General features: G+C 50.6%; 1 protein-coding gene across 3 annotated transcripts; it reads left to right on the plus strand.

Annotated features, from left to right (window-relative positions):
* Nucleotides 1-20,423, plus strand: KBTBD2 (kelch repeat and BTB domain containing 2). Of its 3 annotated transcripts, none has more exons than XM_032966417.2 (8): nt 1-172; nt 3,698-4,661; nt 9,486-9,651; nt 10,426-10,626; nt 11,138-11,281; nt 13,294-13,503; nt 13,796-14,083; nt 14,479-20,423. In XM_032966417.2, the coding sequence occupies exons 2-8, from the start codon at nt 4,486-4,488 to the stop codon at nt 15,214-15,216; spliced, it is 1,923 nt and encodes a 640-aa protein (XP_032822308.1). In that variant the 5' UTR covers nt 1-172; nt 3,698-4,485; the 3' UTR covers nt 15,217-20,423. The 3 variants fall into 3 exon arrangements, with proteins under 3 accessions (XP_032822308.1, XP_032822324.1, XP_032822317.1); XM_032966433.2 differs by lacking the exon at nt 1-172 and adding an exon at nt 344-380; XM_032966426.2 differs by lacking the exon at nt 1-172 and adding an exon at nt 390-1,135.
* Nucleotides 20,424-21,681: the final 1,258 nt, after the last annotated feature.

Raw genomic sequence — 21,681 nt, forward strand, 5'->3', positions numbered from 1 at the left:
GAACCGGTATGGCCGTGACGTCATGCGGCCTAACTTCCGGCGCGGCCCCCACCGTTGGCCTGCTCTCCCGGCCGATTCCGCCCGCGGCCGCACGGCTCGAGACGCTCCTCCTGAACCGCGCTCCTAGGAGTGGCATCCCGCTCGTAGGCGGTGCTCGCTCTCTCCGCGCGAGGTATTTGCCTCTCGTCCAGTCTGTTGGTTTTTTTGTCCCCCGCCTCCCGCGTTCGGTGCCACACCGCCGCGATTGCCCGAGGGCGGGAGGAGCGAAGGCCTAGTTGGGCCGGAGGTCCTCACGGAGCCTCGGTCTTGCCTGGATTCCCCCCCCCCCCCCCCCCCGGGCTATGGCTGCATCTCTTCCCGTAGGGCTGCATAGCCCAGAGGTGGTTTCCGCCGGGATTGCGCGCTTTTTGGCGTTGGGTTGTTGTTGGTGTCGTTCGTTTTTGGGGAGTCTTGCAATCCCGAACTCACGCGAGGAAGGCTGTGAATGACGCTTGGTTTTGTGGCGGGGAAGGTGGCGGTGTTGGTGGCGGTTTTTGTTTTTGGTGCCGAGAACGCTCGAGTTGGTTTGTGCGCCGGGATATCGGTGTCTCCTTCGCAAAGAAACCGCAAACCCGGTTCATTTTGAGTAGCCTTTGTTTATTACATACGAGACAAATATGTCCAGTGTCCTTGATTCATCAGACGTAACCCGTGCCGTGTGTTTAACCCCTCCGTTATTACAAGAGACGGCACACCGGGGTAAGTTCAATGACTCCAATTCGACGATAAACAATAAAAATGCTCAATGTAATTTTGCTCCATTATTACACGAGCGATACAATACATCGGTTTTTTGCGTGATCTGTCTTCATTAAGCGAGACGGAAGTCATGTTGTTGTGTAATTAGGCCTTATGTCGTTGGTGTTAACCGGAGGAATGTAATGCATGACTACACACAATAACTGGGTTTCGTGTAATTATCCCGGTGTGTACTATGAGGAAATACAGCCCCCTTCTATGTAATTCGTATGTCTAATTACGTACGTGTTGACGCGCGCACTGATGCAGTCTTACCACACGGCATAGCGTGGCGCGTTGCCACTGTACAGCAATGTGACTTCGCTGGAACGTCGTCGCAGGGTGCTGCTACCCCCAGGTATCGCGTTCAAGTCTCCGTTTCTCTCGAATCCATTCGTTCACGACGATTGAAATAACTGGAACCTTAAAACAAATTTACCACGAGCAACGTCTTTACCGCCTTCGTCGCTGACACTGCATTTGTTGACATAGCTCTAAAATAGCATGAAGCATACATTGTTTTCGTTCCGAGTCTGCGACCCAGAGTTAACGGGCTGCGCGTGCACACCGGTACGGTTCCCGTGACTGACCGTCGATTCGCGGTGACAGCCTTTGTGGAGGTAAACGCGCGACGTGTTTGATTGCGTGACTCGCTCCGACCGCTCGTGCGATTTTGTATTCGCTCCCGACGTGAAAGAGATTGAAACCAAAGACGGCGCTGGTGCTAGTAGTCGCTGCAAGTTGCACACTGCGACACGGCTGATGGGCCTTGAGTTGTTTTTTCGCATTCGACCGCGTTGTTTTGACACTACAATAAATAATTATTATTTTTCAACTACTTACGAAAGGAGATCAAACGACCTCATTGAGATGATGGGGTTTTTTTTATTTGAAACTTTTTTTTGTCATAAGTTAAATTGGTGCAACTAAATCGGATTATATTGCTACATGTAATAAGGGGCCACTGGGACTGGTCGTAAAAGAATGCGTGGTCACTCCACTCAAACGTTTCATCTGCTCCCAGGGCCCCTCTCCCTGCGTTTCGCCTCATGAATGAGCAGTTGTAAGAAACGGACAACAGCTGTGTGGTTCATTCAAAAACGCGGGGGGGGGGTGGAATTGTAATCCGCGCAGCGAAATTTAATAATCTACCGCACGAAATCCATGCTAAATGGATATTTGAACCTTATGGCGGCACCCCCGGGGTCCCGAATAAACGGAAGTCAAAATCGTAATTCATTTTTTTTGGCGACTCCGTCCCACCGCGCACACAAAACGCCGCGACCCACCCGGCGCGGATCGTTCTGTTGTCGTGTCGTGTCCAAGCGCAGCGAGGACGAATGCGTAGAAGAGCTGAACAAGCGAATGCGCTCCATGCTCGGGTATGGGCAGGATCATAAGTCTTATCCAAAGCTGCCCAAACTGCCTACACGACTTAAGTCCTTTATTTGTCATAACGGTATGCATAATACAGTGAAACTGCTCTCTTATCTTCATTATTATTTGTGACCTACCAATGTCTGCAGCCAGTATCAATCTATGACAGTCCTATTACCTGCAGATATTTAACAGATGAGATGCGTTGCACCGTTAATGCCTCCTGTTTGATAATACTTCAGTTTCAAAGTCAATGCATATATTATCAGAACGTTTTTTTTAATTTGCATTCTGACCACAAGTATTGTGGTGAATGCAGACATGATTCCTTGTAAAAGGTTTAAGTTTGGTGTTTTGACATCTTAACACCTGTTTTGTTACCAAAAAAGGCGAAAACCTATTCTCAATACTTCTCTTGTCCGTATGCATCTGTGCAGATAGGTTTTTTTTTGCGGTTAAGCCATAGTCCCCACATACCGCTTGTATCAATGCGGATAAGGGGAGCGGCGACACACTACTCTGTAGAGTAACATTGGTATAAACGCTCGTTACAATATGAACAGCGCATTGAAAACGCGTACTATTGTATCTGCTGTAACAAAGTGCGTTCACAAATCCACTCTGAGAAACCCGATGATTGACAGGGGTGTAAATTATTTTTTCGTTAGTGTATTTAAATAGAGGTACTGCAGGTAAGTAGTTTTCAGTTTTAAAGGTCTAGTTTAGCAAGACAGCACTTGCTACCATCCTTCAAACCCATTGGTGAAAAATAGAGTTTTTCTTTACATTATAAAATAATGTTTATGCGAGAGCCAAGTGCTCATGAGACCCCGGGGTCCCGCCGTAAGGTTCATTTCCACACCATGGAAATGACAAGGACATCGTTGTGTTCCCGTGGCAAGGATGGCCAACTTTAGATTTCTTGGATCACACACAGCTCATCTTCCACGTCAAGCAATCTTCTACTATGACATGCGAGCTCTGTATCAAGTGTCCGGTCACACATCTGCTCATTATTTTATGTTGACGTGCACACTGTTGAGTAATCCGGACCCACAGGCACCCACCCAGCACTCCGTGCTAAGCTATGTTGTAGCTGTGGTGGCCGAGGGACGAATGTATTACACACATCAACACTGTTTCATCATCTCAGAGATCCCGGAGTAACGCTTCATGTTTAATCTCAGTCTATAAAGGGTTCCCATGTAGTATAATGGGGTCAGCCCATGCAAAACGCCATTGTTTTGATTTTTAGTAGATGTGAGTCAGCCTGAATACAATGAAATCTGCAGAGATGCAGTGGATCTTATGGATACGCCCATAAAACAAGTTCCACCTAATACAGTGTTAAAGGGACCAATTAAAAATAGATTCTTGTAGTGTCATACTGATGCTATGAACCATGGAGGATGGTTGATATCATTTCCGTCGAAACATTACGATCGGATAAAGCCTCACTCCGCATCTAAAGCTTGTAACAAAAAAAAAACTGTCCGATTGGAAACAACATCCTTTCTTGAAACGCCGCTTGTTATTTCCGCAGGATTGGCTGGCCGAAGCAGGTTGCTGCATCGACGGCGGCGTGCATTTGTTACCCGCTTTCCGGTCCCGCCTGCAGCACGAGTACCATCGCTGTCCACACAATTGACCGCCGACTCCGCGGGGGGACGAAAATGATTGCGCGGTGTCACCAGAGAGGTGCGTCGTGGGAGCGCCCCGCTGCCAACGACGGCACCGCCTGCACGCCAACTTTATGATAACGTCTCGGGCGTTTCCAAGAAACGCGCAGGCCCCTCTCCGATGTTCGCCTCCAGGGAAAACCGATGAAGAAACAGAAGCGCAAACGCTTGTTTAGGTTAGGTCTTACGAGTGCTGTCTTTTGAAACGTTAACACATCCAGCGCACCGCGCCAAAGAACTGCTCGTGGAAAACTTTTGGGGGGGGGGGGTGGGGGGGGATAAAACTGGATTATCGTTACCTTTAGTTAAAAAAAAAAAGCGCTTTACGAGTCCTGGCAATCTTTGATTGCTCGTTGGGAGAACCTTCTTGCCCAGTTGCAGAGCTTTGTTTCTGGCAAGAAGAGAGCTGCGCATCCTGAGCCGTGCAACCTCCCCCTCTTCCCCTTGCCCCGTTCCCCCAAAGCAACCGGATCCCATCGCCTACCCCGGTCTCTCTACCCTGCCCAACGCGCACCTCCCTTCCTCTTCCTCCCCCTCCCCCCCCAATCGTCGCCCTCGTCCCACCACACAAGGCGCCGGCTTGCCGCCCGTCCCGCCCGATTGTCCTCCCCTTCATATTTTTGCCACCGCTTGCGAGTCCGCGTCGGCGACCATGTCAGAGGGGTGCGGGCGCGAACGGCGCGTGGACGCGGAGTACGCCGTGTGCCTGCTGGAGCAGCTGCGCGGTTTCTACGAGCGCCAGCTGCTCACCGACGTCGTGCTGGTTGCCGAGGGCAACGAGTTCCCGTGCCACCGGACTGTGCTGGCCGCGTGCAGCTCCTACTTCCGGTCAGTGGAGCCGATATTCGCGCGCACGCGTACATGCATGCGCGCGCACACAGACGCGCGCGGTTGTCGTAACAGTTATTTGACCTTGACTTAAAGCTTTTCGTGACTGCAGGAATTCATATTCTGTGGGTCTTTCGGTAAAGCCACGTAGATAGAAAAATTACAAAAATATCACGACGTTTCGATCGCAACACAAGCAATCGTCATCGGTTGAAAAAAATAAAGCGGCAGAGCTGCTGAAGCACAGCTGCGTCGTCGTGGCGATATATGAGCGCTGCGATCTTACATTGACATGCAAATTCCATCTCTAGCCCCGCCCACTTACGCCCTTGGGCTAAACCCATCTCAAACCTATATAACATCCTGCTGCAGCAGCTCTGCCGCTATATTTTTTTCACCTGATGACGATTGCTTGTGTTGCGATCGAAACGTGATATTTTTATTATTCAACGGTTTTACTTCACTTGATTCCTCTGTTTGTCTGGGTCAAATCTTGTAATCAAAATTTCGTCCACTTCCCGTTGTCCAATCAATTCCACATTTTGCACACATACTCAGATCCAGTGACAATGCATGCCTGTATCAACTTCGGCATCAATTAATCAATTAATTTGCTACTTTAAAGCAATTAACATTTTGTATGGACGCCTTATTATTTATATATATTTGTGTAGGTCAAAAACGCCGCGGTCCCTAAACTGTGGAGTCGGCTCGCACAAAAGCAGGCGCCGCGTGTCTCAGGCACCATTGACGTACTTCTCGACCCTGAGTTAAACGAAGTTGTTAATAAAACCGTTATTTAAAAAAAAAACTTTTTTAAAAGAGTTAATTTTTCTATCTAAGTGGCTTTACCGAAAGACCCAAAGAATAGTTATTTGACCGTACGTCATGTCACGCTAGACATTGCAGCTTATGAAGGAAGATGGCCCCTGAATGTTCGAGCCTGGTTCAGTAAAACAATGGATTTTGCTAAACTGCCGTTTACTGCCACCATTATAGCCCCGTTGCTACTCAAAACAACCTGGCATGCATGGTGGTTGCCCATCCAAGCGCTATTCAGGCTTAACCCTACTTAAATTTTCTGACGAGATTGAGTGCAACACATGCGTTTACACACATGCAAAACGACAGAGAGTTGAGGCTGTTTGCCAGCAACCATTAAGATCTGCACAGCACACGAGGAGGTCGTGTGTTCTCTAACCCAGGATTCAACCTCACAGCTCGCGTGCACATAGGCGTCCATGCGGGTCCACATTCCTGCGTGAGTCACTCGCATCATGTCCGCCCACACGCACAGACTCCTTTTGTGACCATGACTTACCTAGCGATGGATGCCCAATGTGCGAAGCCTGGCCATGCCGCGTTTAGCGCTGTTGAAGGGTTGAAGCCGGGCAACGTTTGAACTGCACTTCACGACACGGTGAGCACATGTACAGTTTCTGTACCGTTCGTGGCGATGCTGGAAATTATAACTTTTTGTGGGATTCAACCCTGATCTCATGATGGGGCCTGTACAGTTTCCACTGATGTACTGCCCTTTCCCATTCCGCCCCTGGACGAAGGGCTCCCCGTGCAGTTTCGGTCACGGGAATGATTTAACCATACCTTACCATGCTGGTCGGTGCGGGTTGGTGAAGCGGAAGGGTCGCCCTGGACTGGTTTTGGCATCGCTCAGAGGTTCAGACATCACTTCACTGTTAGCCATGATCGGGAATGGAATTGAGATCATCCGGTTCGGAGAACAGTATGCTTTGAACCGTTTAACCCCTCTACCTGTATTTAAATGAAAAAGAGCTAATTTACCAATATTTCTGCCACTTACCATTTTGAGATAAACTGAGTGTATTAGGTTTGCTAGTACAGAAATGGATTCATGAACGAATCTGCATGGCATTGTGAGTGTATTATCCCCTTGTATGCTTGGGATAAAAAAAATGTTGGTTCTCTGGTTTCATTCACATGCCAAATGCGCATTAATGAAATTGGCTGAATCTCCAAATGCAGTTACTTACCTTCTTGAAAAAAAAGTCTTAAGAATCTTGAAACTTTCCTGGGGAACTGGTTGGCATTACTATTTTTACTGTTATCAAGAGGGACCTGGGTAACAAATGAGGCATTCCTGGATAAATAAAGTGCATGGTTATTTGAATGATTTTCCACTAAAAATTATGAAAAAAAGGATTTTGGTCATCGTATCAAAAGGTCGGTTATTGAAGGCAGACCTCGATAAGAATCCTGAAATGAACTGGCACGTGACATTTACTTGGAGGGACTTTGGAAAGCTAAACTTAATCATGAAAAGCAACATAGATATCAATGTCACTAGAGCAGCGGTCCCCAACCTTTTTGGCACCAGGGACAGGTTTCGTGGAAGACAATTTTTTCACGGTGGGGGGGGGGGGTCATCATTGGGTCTTGCCCCCTTTTCAAAGAAGCTCTCCAGCGACGTTTGTTTTTTACTCATTTTGGCTACTAGGGGGTTAGCTTGTGGGTTAACCAACACTGTGACTGAGACAAGAGGCGCGGACGGAAGTGGTAAATAAAATAATGGGGGCGGGCCACGCGCGGTCTCACCGCTCACCTCCTGCTGTGCGGCCCGGTTCCTAACACGCCACGGACCGGTACCAGTCCGGTACCGGTCCGTGGCCTGTGTGAAGTGCCTGCTGTGACAGGGATAATAAGCACGTAGACACTGCTGAAGGCAATGTAAGAAAAGCAGAGTAATGTGCAAAAGAGCATGGAGAGATAAACAAAATAATATCAACTTGTAATGCACCACTGAGTAATATGTCACTCTTGAAGAGAGAGAACGACGCAGAGGTACGAGGAACTACAGACGAGCGGGGAAGGGCGGTTGAACCGGTGCCAAATGTCCCATAAGCTCTGCGATACTCTGTATATTACCCGAAAGTGTTATTGGCAAATTATGATTGAGCGTTTACATGTGGGAGGAAACTGGAGCGTCTGGAGAAAACTCACGTGCGAGGGGTCAACACTATCCTGCCTTCTCCTTGCGAGCCAGGGTATGCGAGCTCAACAGCCACGGAAAGGGCATGTCGCAACATTTGTGTGATCCACCACACAAACGTTGCCTCCACAGTGCTGGATTACGGGTGTACGGCACCACCGCCTGGCTAAGATGAGTGCTTGGAAGTTTCATTTTAGAGATAGAAAGGAACACATGGATTATAACACACGTGCATTTTAGAGACATCATATTCACTTTGAACACGCTCAAGAGGATATCCACTGAGGAGATGGATTTATAAAATCAGGTTTTATGCAGGTGCTAGGTGGATTGTTACATCACTGGACCGTGATGGATATTGCATGCTTTTGGAAGCCTTCATCTGGCAGTGGATTGTTTTATGGCTGATGATTTTTATTTTTAAACACAGCACTTTCTAGAACTTTCCAGACCTCATTGCAATCACTGCTCATGCCAAGCCGCAGAACTTGCTGTGCGCGCTGGAGTTTATAATTTGTATTGATTTTGTGAATGTTGGGTCTGCGTCAGCGTCTCTGTTTTTTTTTAGTCTGGCTGGATGATGCACGGGGAGGGGATTAGCATGCAGGGTGAGCACTATAAGAGCGATGCGGTGACTAATGATGAAAGTTTTCGCATCGTGACGAAAATATGAGAGCAAATTTCCCTTCTTGGTACGAAGCAGAAATGGGAAATATAGTATTTGTTTACGACAGTGTTCTTCACTAATTTTCAGAGGGGGGGGCACGTAAGACATCTCACATTTGAAAACATTGGGGTTTGGCAGCACGATGATGGGGGTGTTTTCACATTTGCCTATTGTCAGGGGTCATACTAAATGCCACCAGGGACAGCCACTGGCCCGTGCAAGCCTTGCAATTAAGAACACTGATTTACGGTGTCTCGAGACACCGACGGAATGAAACTCTTCATATTGTAATAACATTACACATTCACAAATTGATATTGACCAGCTGAATAATTGCTCCCCCTTTCAATTGTCTTTTCAATTCATCCAGACATCGGCCCTTGGTCTGGAGACGCAGTAGCACACGCGATAATGCTTGAGCTGCAGAGGTTTTTCATGTTGAACGGAGCAACATTAATTCATTGTTGATGGTAGTTTTGACTTAGATAATGTCCTTGGGTCATTTTTATTGGACAGTGTTCTTGAGCTTTATAACATAGACAGAACTAATAGTAAATCAAATGAGCTGGCATTAACCATGTGACAGCATCGCTGATTTCTATAGTACAGGGTTCAATGGTACCACATTACCCAGGTCTCACTTGCACAAGAGATGGTGAGCCTCTGGACTCTCACTGGATTGAATACATAAAGTAAAATAATGAGCTTCCCCTTGTTAATCCACTGCTGGATGAAAGCCCTCCCATGTCAGGGGGGTCATGGGGATATCTGACCGTACTTCATCGCGCTGTGTCAGTGCGGTGTGGTAAAGCACTGAACCCCAGGACCGGTTCATATCACTCGACACTGATGTTAGTCATGGCCGGGATTCGAACTCTGGTTGCCAGGTTCGTAGCTCACTGAGGATTGACTTGCAAACAGTGGGCCACAGCATTCAGTGGACATTGATTTGTTGTGCAAATAAGGCCTCGGCAAAAGATACCTTGTGGATTGACTCGTCCATTGTTTCTCGATGTTCAAGTGCATTTATATTTTTCTTTATAAAGTTCATGTTGAAATAAGCACCACATGCCTATGTTGGTGCTGGCTTGGCAATAACAAACTCTCCCCACTGTTGTCCCCCTTATCCCCCCCTTCCCTTCCCCAACCGCCTTGCCCTCCAATAATAACCCCCCCCCTCCCCGCCCAGGGCCATGTTCATGAGCGGGCTGAGTGAGAGCAAGCAGACCCATGTGAACCTGCACAACGTGGACTCGGCGACGCTGCAGATCATCGTGGCTTACGCGTACACCGGCCACCTGGAGATGAGTGACGGGGTGGCGGAGCAGCTGTTTGAGACGGCCACCTTCCTGCAGGTCTGTCGCATCACCCCGCACCGCACCTTATTAGCGCCGCGTCACTCTGCACCCTGCACCTCATTCCTCCGCTGTCCTTTACTGCGCACCACATTACTCCACGCCATTCTCATAAAAAGACCCGGCATATAAACACGGTGTTGTCCATGACTCTGACATTGAAATTAAAACTAGGGATACTGGTGGCTAGGTTGCTCGAAGGTCAGAGCACTCAGTGGTATCGCTGAGATGCTACAGCCATCCGTGTTTAAGAGATTATTTCAAGTGCAGTGAGTTGATGATGAAACCGTTGTTTTAAATTTCGGTTTTCACATAATTTGACAGAATTCTATTTTGGGGAAAAACAATTTTTTTTTTTACTGCAATGCAAACAGGAAAGTAACAAATAACCGAAACACATTTGTCAATATCACTTCCTTAAAAAAAAAACACATAAACAGCGACATTTCTAGAAATGGCCCTTGGTTATTGCTCGTGAACATAGGAAAGTAGTTCAGAAGTGGTTCAGCCCCGTGGGTGTGGATGAAAACAAAACCATGAGCTGTTTACTAACAGTGGGGGGCGGGTGGTCACTCCTATGCTGGAGTTTTATGTTCCTCCTTCATTTCATGGCAGGACGCTGACAGCATATTTCTACTACACTCTGGTAAAAAAAAAAAAAAACAATTATTAAAATAAATAACAAATGTGTCTGCATTTCAAGAGCATCATGTTCACTTGGCCTCCCTCCCTCCCGCCACCCTCTGCCGCCCACCGCTGCACTGCCTCGTGCAGGTAGAGGAGGTGGTGTGTCGCTGCCGTGACTACTTGGTGAAGAAGGTGTGCACGGAGAACTGCCTGCACCTGCTCGGCTTCGCAGACATGTATGCGTGCGGCGAGCTGAAGACGGCGGCGCGTCGTATGGTGGAGCACCGCTTCCCGGCGCTGTGCCGGCACGAGCACTTCCTGCAGCTCCAGCCGCAGCTGCTCATGGAGGTGAGCGGAACAGAAACGTCCGATGGCATCGACAACGGCGGCAGTAACATCCGTTTAGGGGTTTTCTTACAGTGTCCCGGTGCGACCAGAGGAATTGTAACTCGCTGAAGTAAGTATGTATGTTGGCACAGTACATAGCCAGCCGATCTCATCGGAGGAGCGGAAAGGACAGTACCAGTTTATGTGTTTTTTTTATCAACGTCTTTATCATCGTGATTTCCTTTAGATTACCCTCTTGCCTATGACAAATTCACCAAGGAGGACGTGTCCGATCGTGTCACCTTTCGGAAGCTAATGGCAAGGTTGAGCCGGGATAGTGCTCGCAAATGCATGCGAGATTAATTTTAGGTGACCACAGGGCTGTTCCATTTGGTCGTCAGCAGAGGGCAGTGGTGCAGCAAATTCGAAGATGTTAAGTTACTCGAATGCTTCCTGACTTAACCAACCTGCACTGATCACCCTGGGTCATGCGGTGGGATTTGATAGCAATGTTTCATTATCACCTCCGCAGGTGCTCGGCAGCGACAACCTCAACGTGGAGAAGGAGGAGACGGTGCGGGAAGCAGCCATGCTGTGGCTGGAGTACAGCCCGTCGTCGCGCTCGCAGTACCTCTCCGCCGTGCTCGGGCACATCCGCATCGACGCGCTGTCTGAGGTGCTGCCCCCCCCCTCCACGTGACCCTGAGCCCCGTGACCTCATGACACCATGCGACCCCTCGCCTCCAAATCCTACCACACCTTGCCCCACGAACTCACAACCTCACGACCTCACAACCCCACATCCTACAAGCTGCAATCCCTGGCTGGGCCCCTTTAACCCTTATGACCGGTTGCATAAGCGTTCGGCGCATACCGATGCACCGTTAAATTAAAAATGTCCTCTTTATTTTTTACCTCTGTTCCCCCCAGCTCATGGTTTCTACGTTCATGATAACTGTTGATAATATTAAACAACTTCTTTGGTTCTTTCGGTAAAGTCACGTAGAATGAGAATAAAATAGTAAATTGATAAAATAAAATAACACAATAATATTCTCACGACGTTTCGGCCACAACACAAGGCCGCTTGTGTTGTGACCGAAACGTCGTGAGAATATTGTGTTATTTTATTTTATCAATTTATTGTTTTATTCTCATTCTACGTGACTTTACCGAAAGAACCAAAGAAGATGAATCATTGCAGTCACGAAGGCTTTAAATCGAAATATTAAACAATTCCCTAGAAGACACGGGGTGAGGATTGCCACCATTTTCGCTGACGGCTGAGTGATGGCGCTTGGCACATCAGCAACTCAAATGTGGATAAAAAACAAAAGAGGCCATAGGTTGCATTGGGGAGGAGGTGGCAAGTAGCCAATAAAATGCCATCCCTTACCATAGCCACCTAGCCACTATCACGAGCCCTGACAATGACCCTAATCAACTAACCAAATTCCCACTAGTTCCAGCCCTCCCACTAACCAAAACCAAAGTCAACCTAACCAACTACCAACCAGCCTCGAGTACTCATCCTCGCAACTGACGCACTAACCAACTACTGTATGTATGCATGTTGAACCTCTTTAGCACCATACGTAGTCATCCATGCAAATTTGTTGGCTACGCTAATTGGTTGGCCCCTGTTCAATTGCACGCTCACAAGATCTTCCTCTTCTCCTCTGCCCATGACTGACTGTCGCTTCTCTACGAAGTGTGTTCATTCACACATTTGAGTAGAAATACACGAACCCTCCCTTTTCTGCAAAGCCCATTTCCGTTTTGTACAGCATTTTGAGATGAATTTGCAATTAGACGTTATAAATTAATTGGAATGACACTAATGCGACTGGCGGTCCAAACACTAAACGATGACTCCGATCTTGCCAGGGTACCCCAGTTTAAATTTATCCGGGGCCTTGTGGCACGTGCGTGCAGTTCAAAATTGTAATGAGAGAGCCCAGCCACTACTAGTGGCTGTCGCATCAACTCCAATCCTGCGAAGCATCCTTGTCACTCTTGGTTTGCGGCCTCCCTCCCACGCAATGCTCCTCTGTGAGCCACATCCGCACGGTCCAGCGGAAGGTGTGGACACCTGCTCCGTAAATGGGAGATGAACGAATCTCCAACGCGTCACCATGGAGCAGCCAAACAAACGATGGCCTACTTGGTGAACGCGCGGTTGCTGTGCTCATTCGCAGGAGGACTGCGTGGAATGCATGGGGCGCCGCGGTGGCGAGATGTTAACTCTGTCGCCTGGTATGCAGGAGTTTGGTTTCCATCCTGACCCTGATGCCTGTATATTTGGAGTTTGCATGCTCTCCCCTGTGGTCGCGTGGATTTTTCTACGGGTCCTCCGGTTTTTCCATCCATGTGTAAAAACACGCGTTTAGAGTAGTAGTTGTTTGCTATATGTTTCCACGTAACAAGCCACTTCGTTGAGTTATCATTTGTAGCCAGGTTGCTTCTTAAAAAGAGCTATATAGCTCAGTGGGCCTTACCTGGTAAAATCTAAAATAGTTTTCTTTAGTACATTCACTGTCCCTTGATTCCATCAACTGGATTTCGAACTTTACGTATGCCACACAGATTTCTTCCGTACGAAAGAAAAATCTCATAAGCCGAGGTGGTCCCAGCGCCGCGTGGCGGCGGTCTCTGTGGTGCTATCTTTGCTTGTGGCGTGCTGTGCAGGTGACGCAGCGCGCCTGGTTCCAGGGCCTCCCGCCCAACGACAAGTCAGTGGTGGTGCAGGGCCTCTACAAGTCCATGCCACGCTTCTTCAAGCCGCGACTGGGCATGACCAAGGAGGAGATGGTGGTGTTTGTGGAGGTGCCGGTTGGGGATGAGGGCAGCCGCCCAGGAGCCCAGGCGGCCATCTGCTACAGCCCTCAGGCCGGAAAGGCAATGCCCTTTAAATATATATTGATATAAATATGTGTGTGTATATATAACGTTCTTTTAATTTACTTTACGGCTGAAAGCAAGATATACGGTAACATCTCAGCTAGCCGTACCCCGATTAACCGGGTTTGCATTTAGCCGCACCAAGAATCTGAATGCATGATCTGTACGAAAGAGGCTCGGCACCCCGAGCCTGGGTTAACCGAGTCCCCTCTTTGGCTCCGCGTTCGACGCATCAAGTCGTGACGGTTGCACCCCCTCCCCCCCCCTACCACTCGTGTGCACCCCACAGGTTTACCGCTTGTGCAGCCCGCCCGGCGAGCTGCGCAAGGTGGGCGTGCTGGTCACGCCGGACAACGACCTCTATATTGCCGGGGGCATGGCGCTCACGGGCTCCCCGGGCTTCGGGGCGAGCGGCGGCTCGGAGACTGCGCCGGCCACGCCGCAGCAAGGCCACCCGCACGGCCGCGTGCCGGTGCGCTCCTTCTACTGGTTCGACGCGCAGCAGAACGCCTGGGTGGGCAAGGCGCCCATGCTGCAGGCACGGACGCAACCGGCGCTCGTCTACTGCCGTGCGCAGGTGGGGGAGGGGGTGGAACCGCACGGCCGACATCGCCCTCGCTCGTCCCGTCTCCCAAAACCCCCCCCCCCCCGCCGACACCTCGCTTGCCCCCATCCTCTGCTCCTTCCTCGTGACATTCCCTGAAGTGCGATCCTCGCCTCAACTCCACTCTCTACGGTCACTGCTCCTTACCGTCTACCCCCCTTCCTCACCTTGCTCTCTTCTCCCTTTGCTAGGTGTGCCAGTTGCCCCGTCTGGTTCTGCCTTCCCAACTCTCAACTTCTCTACTCCCTGCCACCCTTTACAATACCAACCCCCGCCACGTACACCATCACCCGTGCGCGCACGTTCTTGCGGGCGGAAACGTACACGTGTGCTTAAGGGTTTGCGTGCGTGCGTGCGCGCGCGTCCAGGTGTACGCGCTGGGTGGCGAGGTGGTGGTGGAGCCGGGCCGGCGCTCGGTGGAGCGCTACGACGTGCGGCGCGACGCGTGGTCGCCTGTGTCGCCAGCCCCCTTCCCGTGGCAGTGGTGCGCGGCGGTGGAGTGCCGCGGGCGCGTCTACGCCATGGCGCACGACCGCACCTTCTGCTACGACCCGGCGGCCGACTCGTGGACGGAGCTGTCGCTGCGCCGCACGAGCCGCTGCTTCGCCTCGGCCGCTGCCCTCGACGGCCGCATCTACTACATCGGCGGGCTGCACATCAGCGGCGGCGGCTGTGGCATCAGGGTGCCGTCGGGCACGCTCAACGGCTCCTCCATCTCGGTGGAGGTGTTCGACTCGCAGGCCAACGCGTGGGAGATGCGCGCCTGCATCCCCGCGCGCCGCTACTCGGACCCGTGCGTGCGCGCCTTCGCGCTGCTCGGCTCGCTGTGCGTGTTCCTGCGCGAGACGCACCTGGCCGACCGGCCGCGCTACGCCGTGTACCGCTACGACGCGGCGCTCGACCGCTGGGAGCTGCTGCAGCAGGTGTCGGAGCGCGTGCTCTGGGACCTGGGCCGTGACTTCAAGTGCACCGTGGCGAAGCTCTACCCGTCGTGCCTCGCCGAGTCACCGTGGAAGCCGCCGCCCCCCCCCGCGTCGCTCTCGCCCATGGTGGAGATCGACAGCTTCGACGATATCGAGGAGGTGGTGCTCATCCCACCCGACTGACGAGGCGAGGCGAGGCGCGCGTGTGCCTCGTGCGCACGCCTCGTGGAGGGAGGCGGGCGGACACCAAGGAGGAGCGAGCGGGGGGCAGAGAACGCACCTGAGCGGAGAGAGAGAGAGAGAGGGAGCGACAGAGGAGTAGGACTGAGGAACGCGACACAGGAAGCGAGGGAAGACGACCGACCTCAAAGACCCTCCTCGGTTAAATCCTCGGGCTGGCCGAAATTGCAGTTGCGAATGGAGAAAAAAAAGTAAAATAAAAAAAATATGTGTGCATCATGTTGGGGTTAAACGCGGGGTTAGGTGAAAAAGTCGTTTGTCCGCTGTCCGTATCTCCCGCCCTCCGAGACACATTCACGGGCGATGCTTGGTGCATGCTGGGCACACGACGTGCGTAATTATATCATTGAGACGTCGCCGGAGCCCGCTGCTTGCGCCATGACCACCGCGTGACCTCTGCGTGCGGAGCGCCAGATCCCCCTCCCCCCCTCACCGACGGCTCGTGTGCAGTAATGAAGTAATAGCGAGCCGCTCGCCCGCCCGCCCGCTTGCCCAGCCGGCGCCGCGTCCACAGCTCGGCGCTGCGACGCATCAATCAGCCTACGTTGTGCGACGATGTAAACCGTTCATTTTGTTTTGTATATTTAGCCCCTCATCGGTGCAGTGTGGCTGCTGCTCATTTTTCGTTGTTTTTTCCCCCCCCCACCTGATCAGTGTTTTCCTGGGTGCACCTTCATTATTAGGGTGACCCCCCACCCCCCCTCACCCCCCCCCCCCCGTGTCGTGTTTTGTATATTTGTATAATTTCCAGCGGACTGCATACTATAGCCCACGAACCCTGGACCCTTCCAAACCCCCCCCACCACCAAACTCTGCCTCTTGACCATCCTTGACCCCCCCCCCCCCATGCCACCTCGTCCATCGCCTCTTTCCTCGTCTGCAGTCTGGAGTTTTTGGTTGGGGTCTGGCGATCCCCCTCCGTTCGTGCATTACGCAGCGGACGACGTTGCGCGTCACCAAACTGGGAGAGCTGCAGACTGCCGACGACTCGTGGCTAGGAGCCGTTGAGTTCTGCGGCGACCGTTGCCCTCTCCGTTAGCCGCCTGTCGAGCCCTGGCAATCAAACGCGTTTATTAGGAAGTCATTGGCCGGCGAGTGTCCAGTGAATCGCATGCATTGTCCACCGCCTATAGGGATCTGACGGTCACATTTGAATTATATATATAGCCTTTAGAGTCCATCAGCCTGTCGGTCTGGATTGGTCCAAGGCTCTGCGGACCAATCCCAGCAAACGTATGTTCTCATATCAAACTCTGGATCGGGTTTCTGCTTTCAGAGTCTCATCAGCAGGGTGTGACCTTGTGTGTCAGGGTGAGAGCACTGTTCCAGCACTGTTGTATGGTGCAGTCCATCGAATTCCGTAAATAAATTAGGGGGATGTTATCTCCTGGAGAAGAGGAGTTGAGTACTCTTCTGCCCCGAAACTGGTTGATGTGTGAAGATCTGAGCTGGCACTGCACTGCAGTTTGCACCCTGTATTTTTTGAAAAAAACAAAAGCGTTTGTCTTTATAGTTTAAATTCCCACAATGTCTCAATTGGGCACTGCTACTTACAACATTGAGTTACTCTCGCGTGTTCAAGAGACCATCGATGGTCCATAACCTTCACTTGGCTGGAAACTGGACGAACGATCGGAGAACTCGACAGTTCATCGCCGTAACAGGGAGGCATTGGGATCATTTTGTCATCGCGAGTCTCGGCCGGGAGCGGCTACTCGTAGTGAGGGTGCAGGGGGGGGGGGGGTGACGCACGCGCTGCCGGCGCGAGAGAGGCGCGACGCCCATCGTCGGTGCACGGCGATGGCTCGCGCATGCCTCCTCTCCCCACTTGCACTGCGGACGAGCGCTTTCCGTGGCGGAGACGGCGACTTCCCCTCGAGCCGGCATGGCGAAGAGAAATTTAACCAAGTAGCGGCAGCGTGCGGGCGCTCCCCAATTAGTCGGACGTTAACTCTCATCACGACGTGTTGAAAGCATTGTCCGCTTCCTTCTGCGCTACTCGACTTGTGGAGCGCTCACTTAAATTAAGCCCAGTGGTTGTGGGGTCATTTGCTGCCGTCAATAATCACTGCAGGCCAGCGCCATGACAGACACTGAAGCTGATGTCGCAGAGATCCTGGCTTCGAATCCGGGTTTCAGCCACCCATGACTAAACTGGATAATTTAAAGAGTAGTGAGTTGATCATTCCCGCCCGGTCACCAATAACTGCATTAAAAAAAAAGTCACATTTGTTCGACTAAAATCTGGCTCTGGGGATTAAATATTTTGGTTTGATTTACATGCAAGGAAAATGCATACGTTTATTAATATTATATATGGTAAGGTGAGAGTCTCTTTGCAGGATGGGACCTGGGGTGCAGAGAGAATATACACTACGGACAAAGTTGGCACAGATATTTGCGTTCCGCATTGAGCAAAAATGAGACATGAGTGGCCTATCGAAGGCTGTTCTGTGGCCCCGAAGTCCTGTTGAAGGGACTTCAGAAACAATCTTGGGGCCATTCTCTGACACCAAATTCGTATGGCTAGAGTTTTTAATTGGTGTCATATCATGACTCTACCGTAGTACATTTGGAAGTGTTGATAAAAAAACCTAATAGGAAATTATTATTCTCAGCACTGATGTTGGTGATATGATGCGGTGAGCGATTCGGAGCAAATCTCTTTGGAAGTGGACGTTGATCGTTTTTCTGTTTATGAATCGGGCCACGTTAAAAGTGAGCGGGTTGAACATGTCCTTAAAAAAAGTGCGTGCGACCGAGTGACGAAGCGATTGTCCTTGCTAAATTCCTCCCCGCGGCGCCCACGTTAAACCGCACTGCATGCATCTTTATCGGCGCTTCCCTGTGAGCACTGGGTGACGACACTTTTAAATATGTTCAAAATAAAGCGTGGTGCTTCCGCAGATTTTTGTGGGCCTGACCGGGGCCAGTGAATCCAGAGGCAATCGTGAAGCACATTGGTGCAGCCAATCACACTCGAGGATTTGCGGTTACCTCACGGCGTCAGTCGGACACGTGTTGGAGAGCTCAACGAATTGTTTTTTTGTTGGAGAAGTTTTGCGCGACGCGCGAATGCTGCCGTGTGATTGGCTGCGTGTTCGTTTTGCCGACCAGCTGCGGGACACCGTGATCTTTACATTTCAGCGAAGGCTTTTAATGGCGGGGAGGCAATGCCATTGTCGGAATCGATGCAGAAGTGGGATTTATACGGAACGTACAAATAATAAAAGTACAAAGCAAATCGTTTTATGACCGTTGCTAATATTGTTATCCCAACGCTGATCTCTCCCGGGTGAGAGCAAAGCCTGTCCATGCAACTTGGTGGGTCCCACCACCGTGGGGACGGCCGTTGAAACGCAACGGCGTAACGATGACGCCGCGTGAAAGTCACCCGTGTTCTGTTGCGAGTGACTGAATCATGTTGCGAGTAACTGAATCCACTCCGGGGGACCTGGGAAGACGTTTTGCGAGTGCCGACCGGGAATTGGGTGGGTGGGTGAGGGAAGGCGTCGGGGGCGTTGTTTTTCGATCGCTCCGCCGGTCCTTGGCTCCGTGCCGGTTGTCGACCTCTCGTCCGAAGGAGTTGCACGCAATGGGGCAGGGAAAGCGTGCGCCTATCTCACACCCCGCTTCCAACTCTGTCCCCCCTGCCCTGCCTTCTTCTGCATCATCGCAATCTATGCCTTCCCTCGTTTACCCATGGTGTAAGGGTTCTTTTTCTATGTAAATGTTTTATCTTATCGCCCTCCTTGACGGAGGCCTTTTTGTACGTTGAGCCGTTGTTGGCCAAAGATTTGTCTCAAGTCCCTCCGCTCCAGGTTGGCCCACGATTCTGAACCGAGGTTTTTTTTTTTGTCTTTACAGAGCCGCAGCACGTCAGCTGTGACACGGCCAGAATTGGCATGATGATATTGATGATATTGATGATGAGGATGATGAAGAGTTATTGCGACAAACTTCAAATTTTAGCTTGCCACACTGCCTGGGCAGATATGGCTCCAGGTCAGAAACTCCTTGCATCAATATTTTACACGGCCAACAGCTGCGCTTGTTGATGTAAAAGGTGCGTGTTTAATCAAATAAAATAAAAACCTTTGAAAAGGTTTTCGCAGTGATTGACCGTATCACAATTGGTGTCAATATCTTACCGCATTGGATGGTACCGACAAGTGTAATTTCAAAACCGAGCCCATGAACTACACAATGGGTTTGAGGAAATGATTATCGGCAACCCGGACCGGATCTTTGGGAGCAAACTGGAGCAGATTGCACCAACGTCCTTCTCTTCCTCTGAGCTTCGTGCTCCAGTCCAGTGCGTCCGGTAACTCCACCCCTAGTTTTCGACTGTTTACAGGGCTCGACTTGCATATTGTTACTGGCAGCTTGGCTGCATCGCTTCTCTTCGGGTTTTTGCCGAGTTGCACATTCTGGTAATGTGATGCTCACACACGTGAACGCGCACACATGCACCCGCGCGCACACACACACGTGCGTACACACGTGTACACACGTGTGTCCAGGAAGCTTAATGCTCCAAACTTGGGTTCTGTTACTTGTTGCCTGTGACTGTGCAACCCCATCCACAACCAGAGTCCGTCGAATACGCAGAACCACTCCCAGGCCCGGCCATTTCAAATCGATCAATGAGGGAGTGTGACGAACCCGCGCGGAAAGGTGAACTGGCAGGCTATACCCAGGAGGCCAAAACAATGAAATTGGCATTCAGTTGCATTTATTCACGGATTAATTAATGCCGTTTTTTTCTTTATATCCGAAGGGCACCGCTGGCTTGCGAAGGAGGGCGATTGCTCGAGATGTTCGCTCGGGTGTTGGGTTTTCCCTGCAATGCATCCTCGCGGTTTAGCCTGCAGTTGCCCGTCACTCGCGTGGCCTCGTGCACTCCGCGTCCCTCGACGATGTCGCTGTTCGCCGAAGTGGCTTCCTGATAGAAGTGTCGGTGGACAAAGCCATCGAACTGAACGTAAAAATAATCACAGCGGTGTGTGGGGTGAGACGCTGACACCTTGCACGCCTCTCATTATAAACACTTGGGTTGTGGAGTTGGGCCCTCTCGGCCCCGGAGGTTCAAAATTGTTGTTGCTTTGGAAACGTCGAACCGGTGAATAAATTAAACTGCTCTGTGCGAACCCTCCACCTCACCTGTGTGTTGGAGATGCATGTAAAGGGAAGCTTTTGTGATCGATAAACCGCAGACCTTGGGGTCTGTACCGCACAACGCGTCCCACACTGAGAAGTCGTCTCGTGTTGACGCACACGTTAAGCCCGTGTGCACTCGGGTTCATACACGGCTCTTTGTCCAGTCTACTGCTGGATAAGGACCTCCCCATGTCGTGCGAGTTATGGTTGTTTGACCGTACTTTTTCTATGTGGGGAACATAGACGTAGGCGCACAGTTCAGTACAGCTTTTGATTTCTGCGCTGCCCTCTGATTAAATGGTAGTCATGCTACGGCCTACAGCACCAATTGTGTGCATGGCGGTCACCCATCCAAGCACTATGCAGGCTCAAGCCTGTTGTGCATGTATTGGTGAAAGGCCTCGTTTACATAGCCAGCATGATTCGGATGGTACACGCTAAACTCAGCAGATCTACCGTCTATATCGAGAAATCATTAGTGGATTGTGAGTAATACGGTGGAAGCTATGCACGCCTCTATTCCAGCACTGGAGGCAGTGAGGGTTGATGGATGACAAACGTTATACTCCCTTCCTATGGGCGTCGAATTGCCATACCTTGGCTTGCCAAGAGAAGGCGGTACAGCGACTGATAACATTCGTCTCTCCTGTCTGGAACAGTGTTGCCCCCTCACTATTCGTGGGGGTTCTCCGGGTGATTCATTTTCATCCCACATGTATGATCACTCAACAATTGGCTGACAAAAAAACGAATATATAGCGAACCGCAGAGCTTGGGCAATTGTTCGAAGTGGCGACTGGCAATCAGGCTGATGATGCCTTCCGGTTTGTGGTTCCTCGACGTTTGCGAGATGCAATTTTCGTGAATGACGACGCAATATAAAACTACACATGATTATAATACAATAATAAAGATACACGGGTCTTCAAAAGTAAAAAAAAGTCACAGGTTAGTCCCTCAGCCTCTTGGCTTTCTGAACCATGGTTATTCAGCACCATTTGTTTGAACAGAGAATACTGCACCGATTTTGACTTCTCCAAGTCTCATCAACGCAGTGGTGGCCTGAGACATTTCTGTTGGGTTGCCTGATGTTAAAGACAATAGCCGCTCAGTACCACCGTTACGTGTTCGTGGATGGCAGAACAGCAACACTCCAAGATGTATTGTGCATCGTCATAATGTGAACTGATTGCTTGAACAAATGCTGGTGGAAATAATTGGTCCAGGAGGCCCAGAGGCTGATGGAAC

Source organism: Petromyzon marinus, chromosome 2 (assembly GCF_048934315.1).
Source record: "Petromyzon marinus isolate PM22_M1 ecotype Great Lakes invasive population chromosome 2, UKy_Petmar_22M1.pri1.0, whole genome shotgun sequence".
NCBI lineage: Eukaryota > Metazoa > Chordata > Hyperoartia > Petromyzontiformes > Petromyzontidae > Petromyzon > Petromyzon marinus.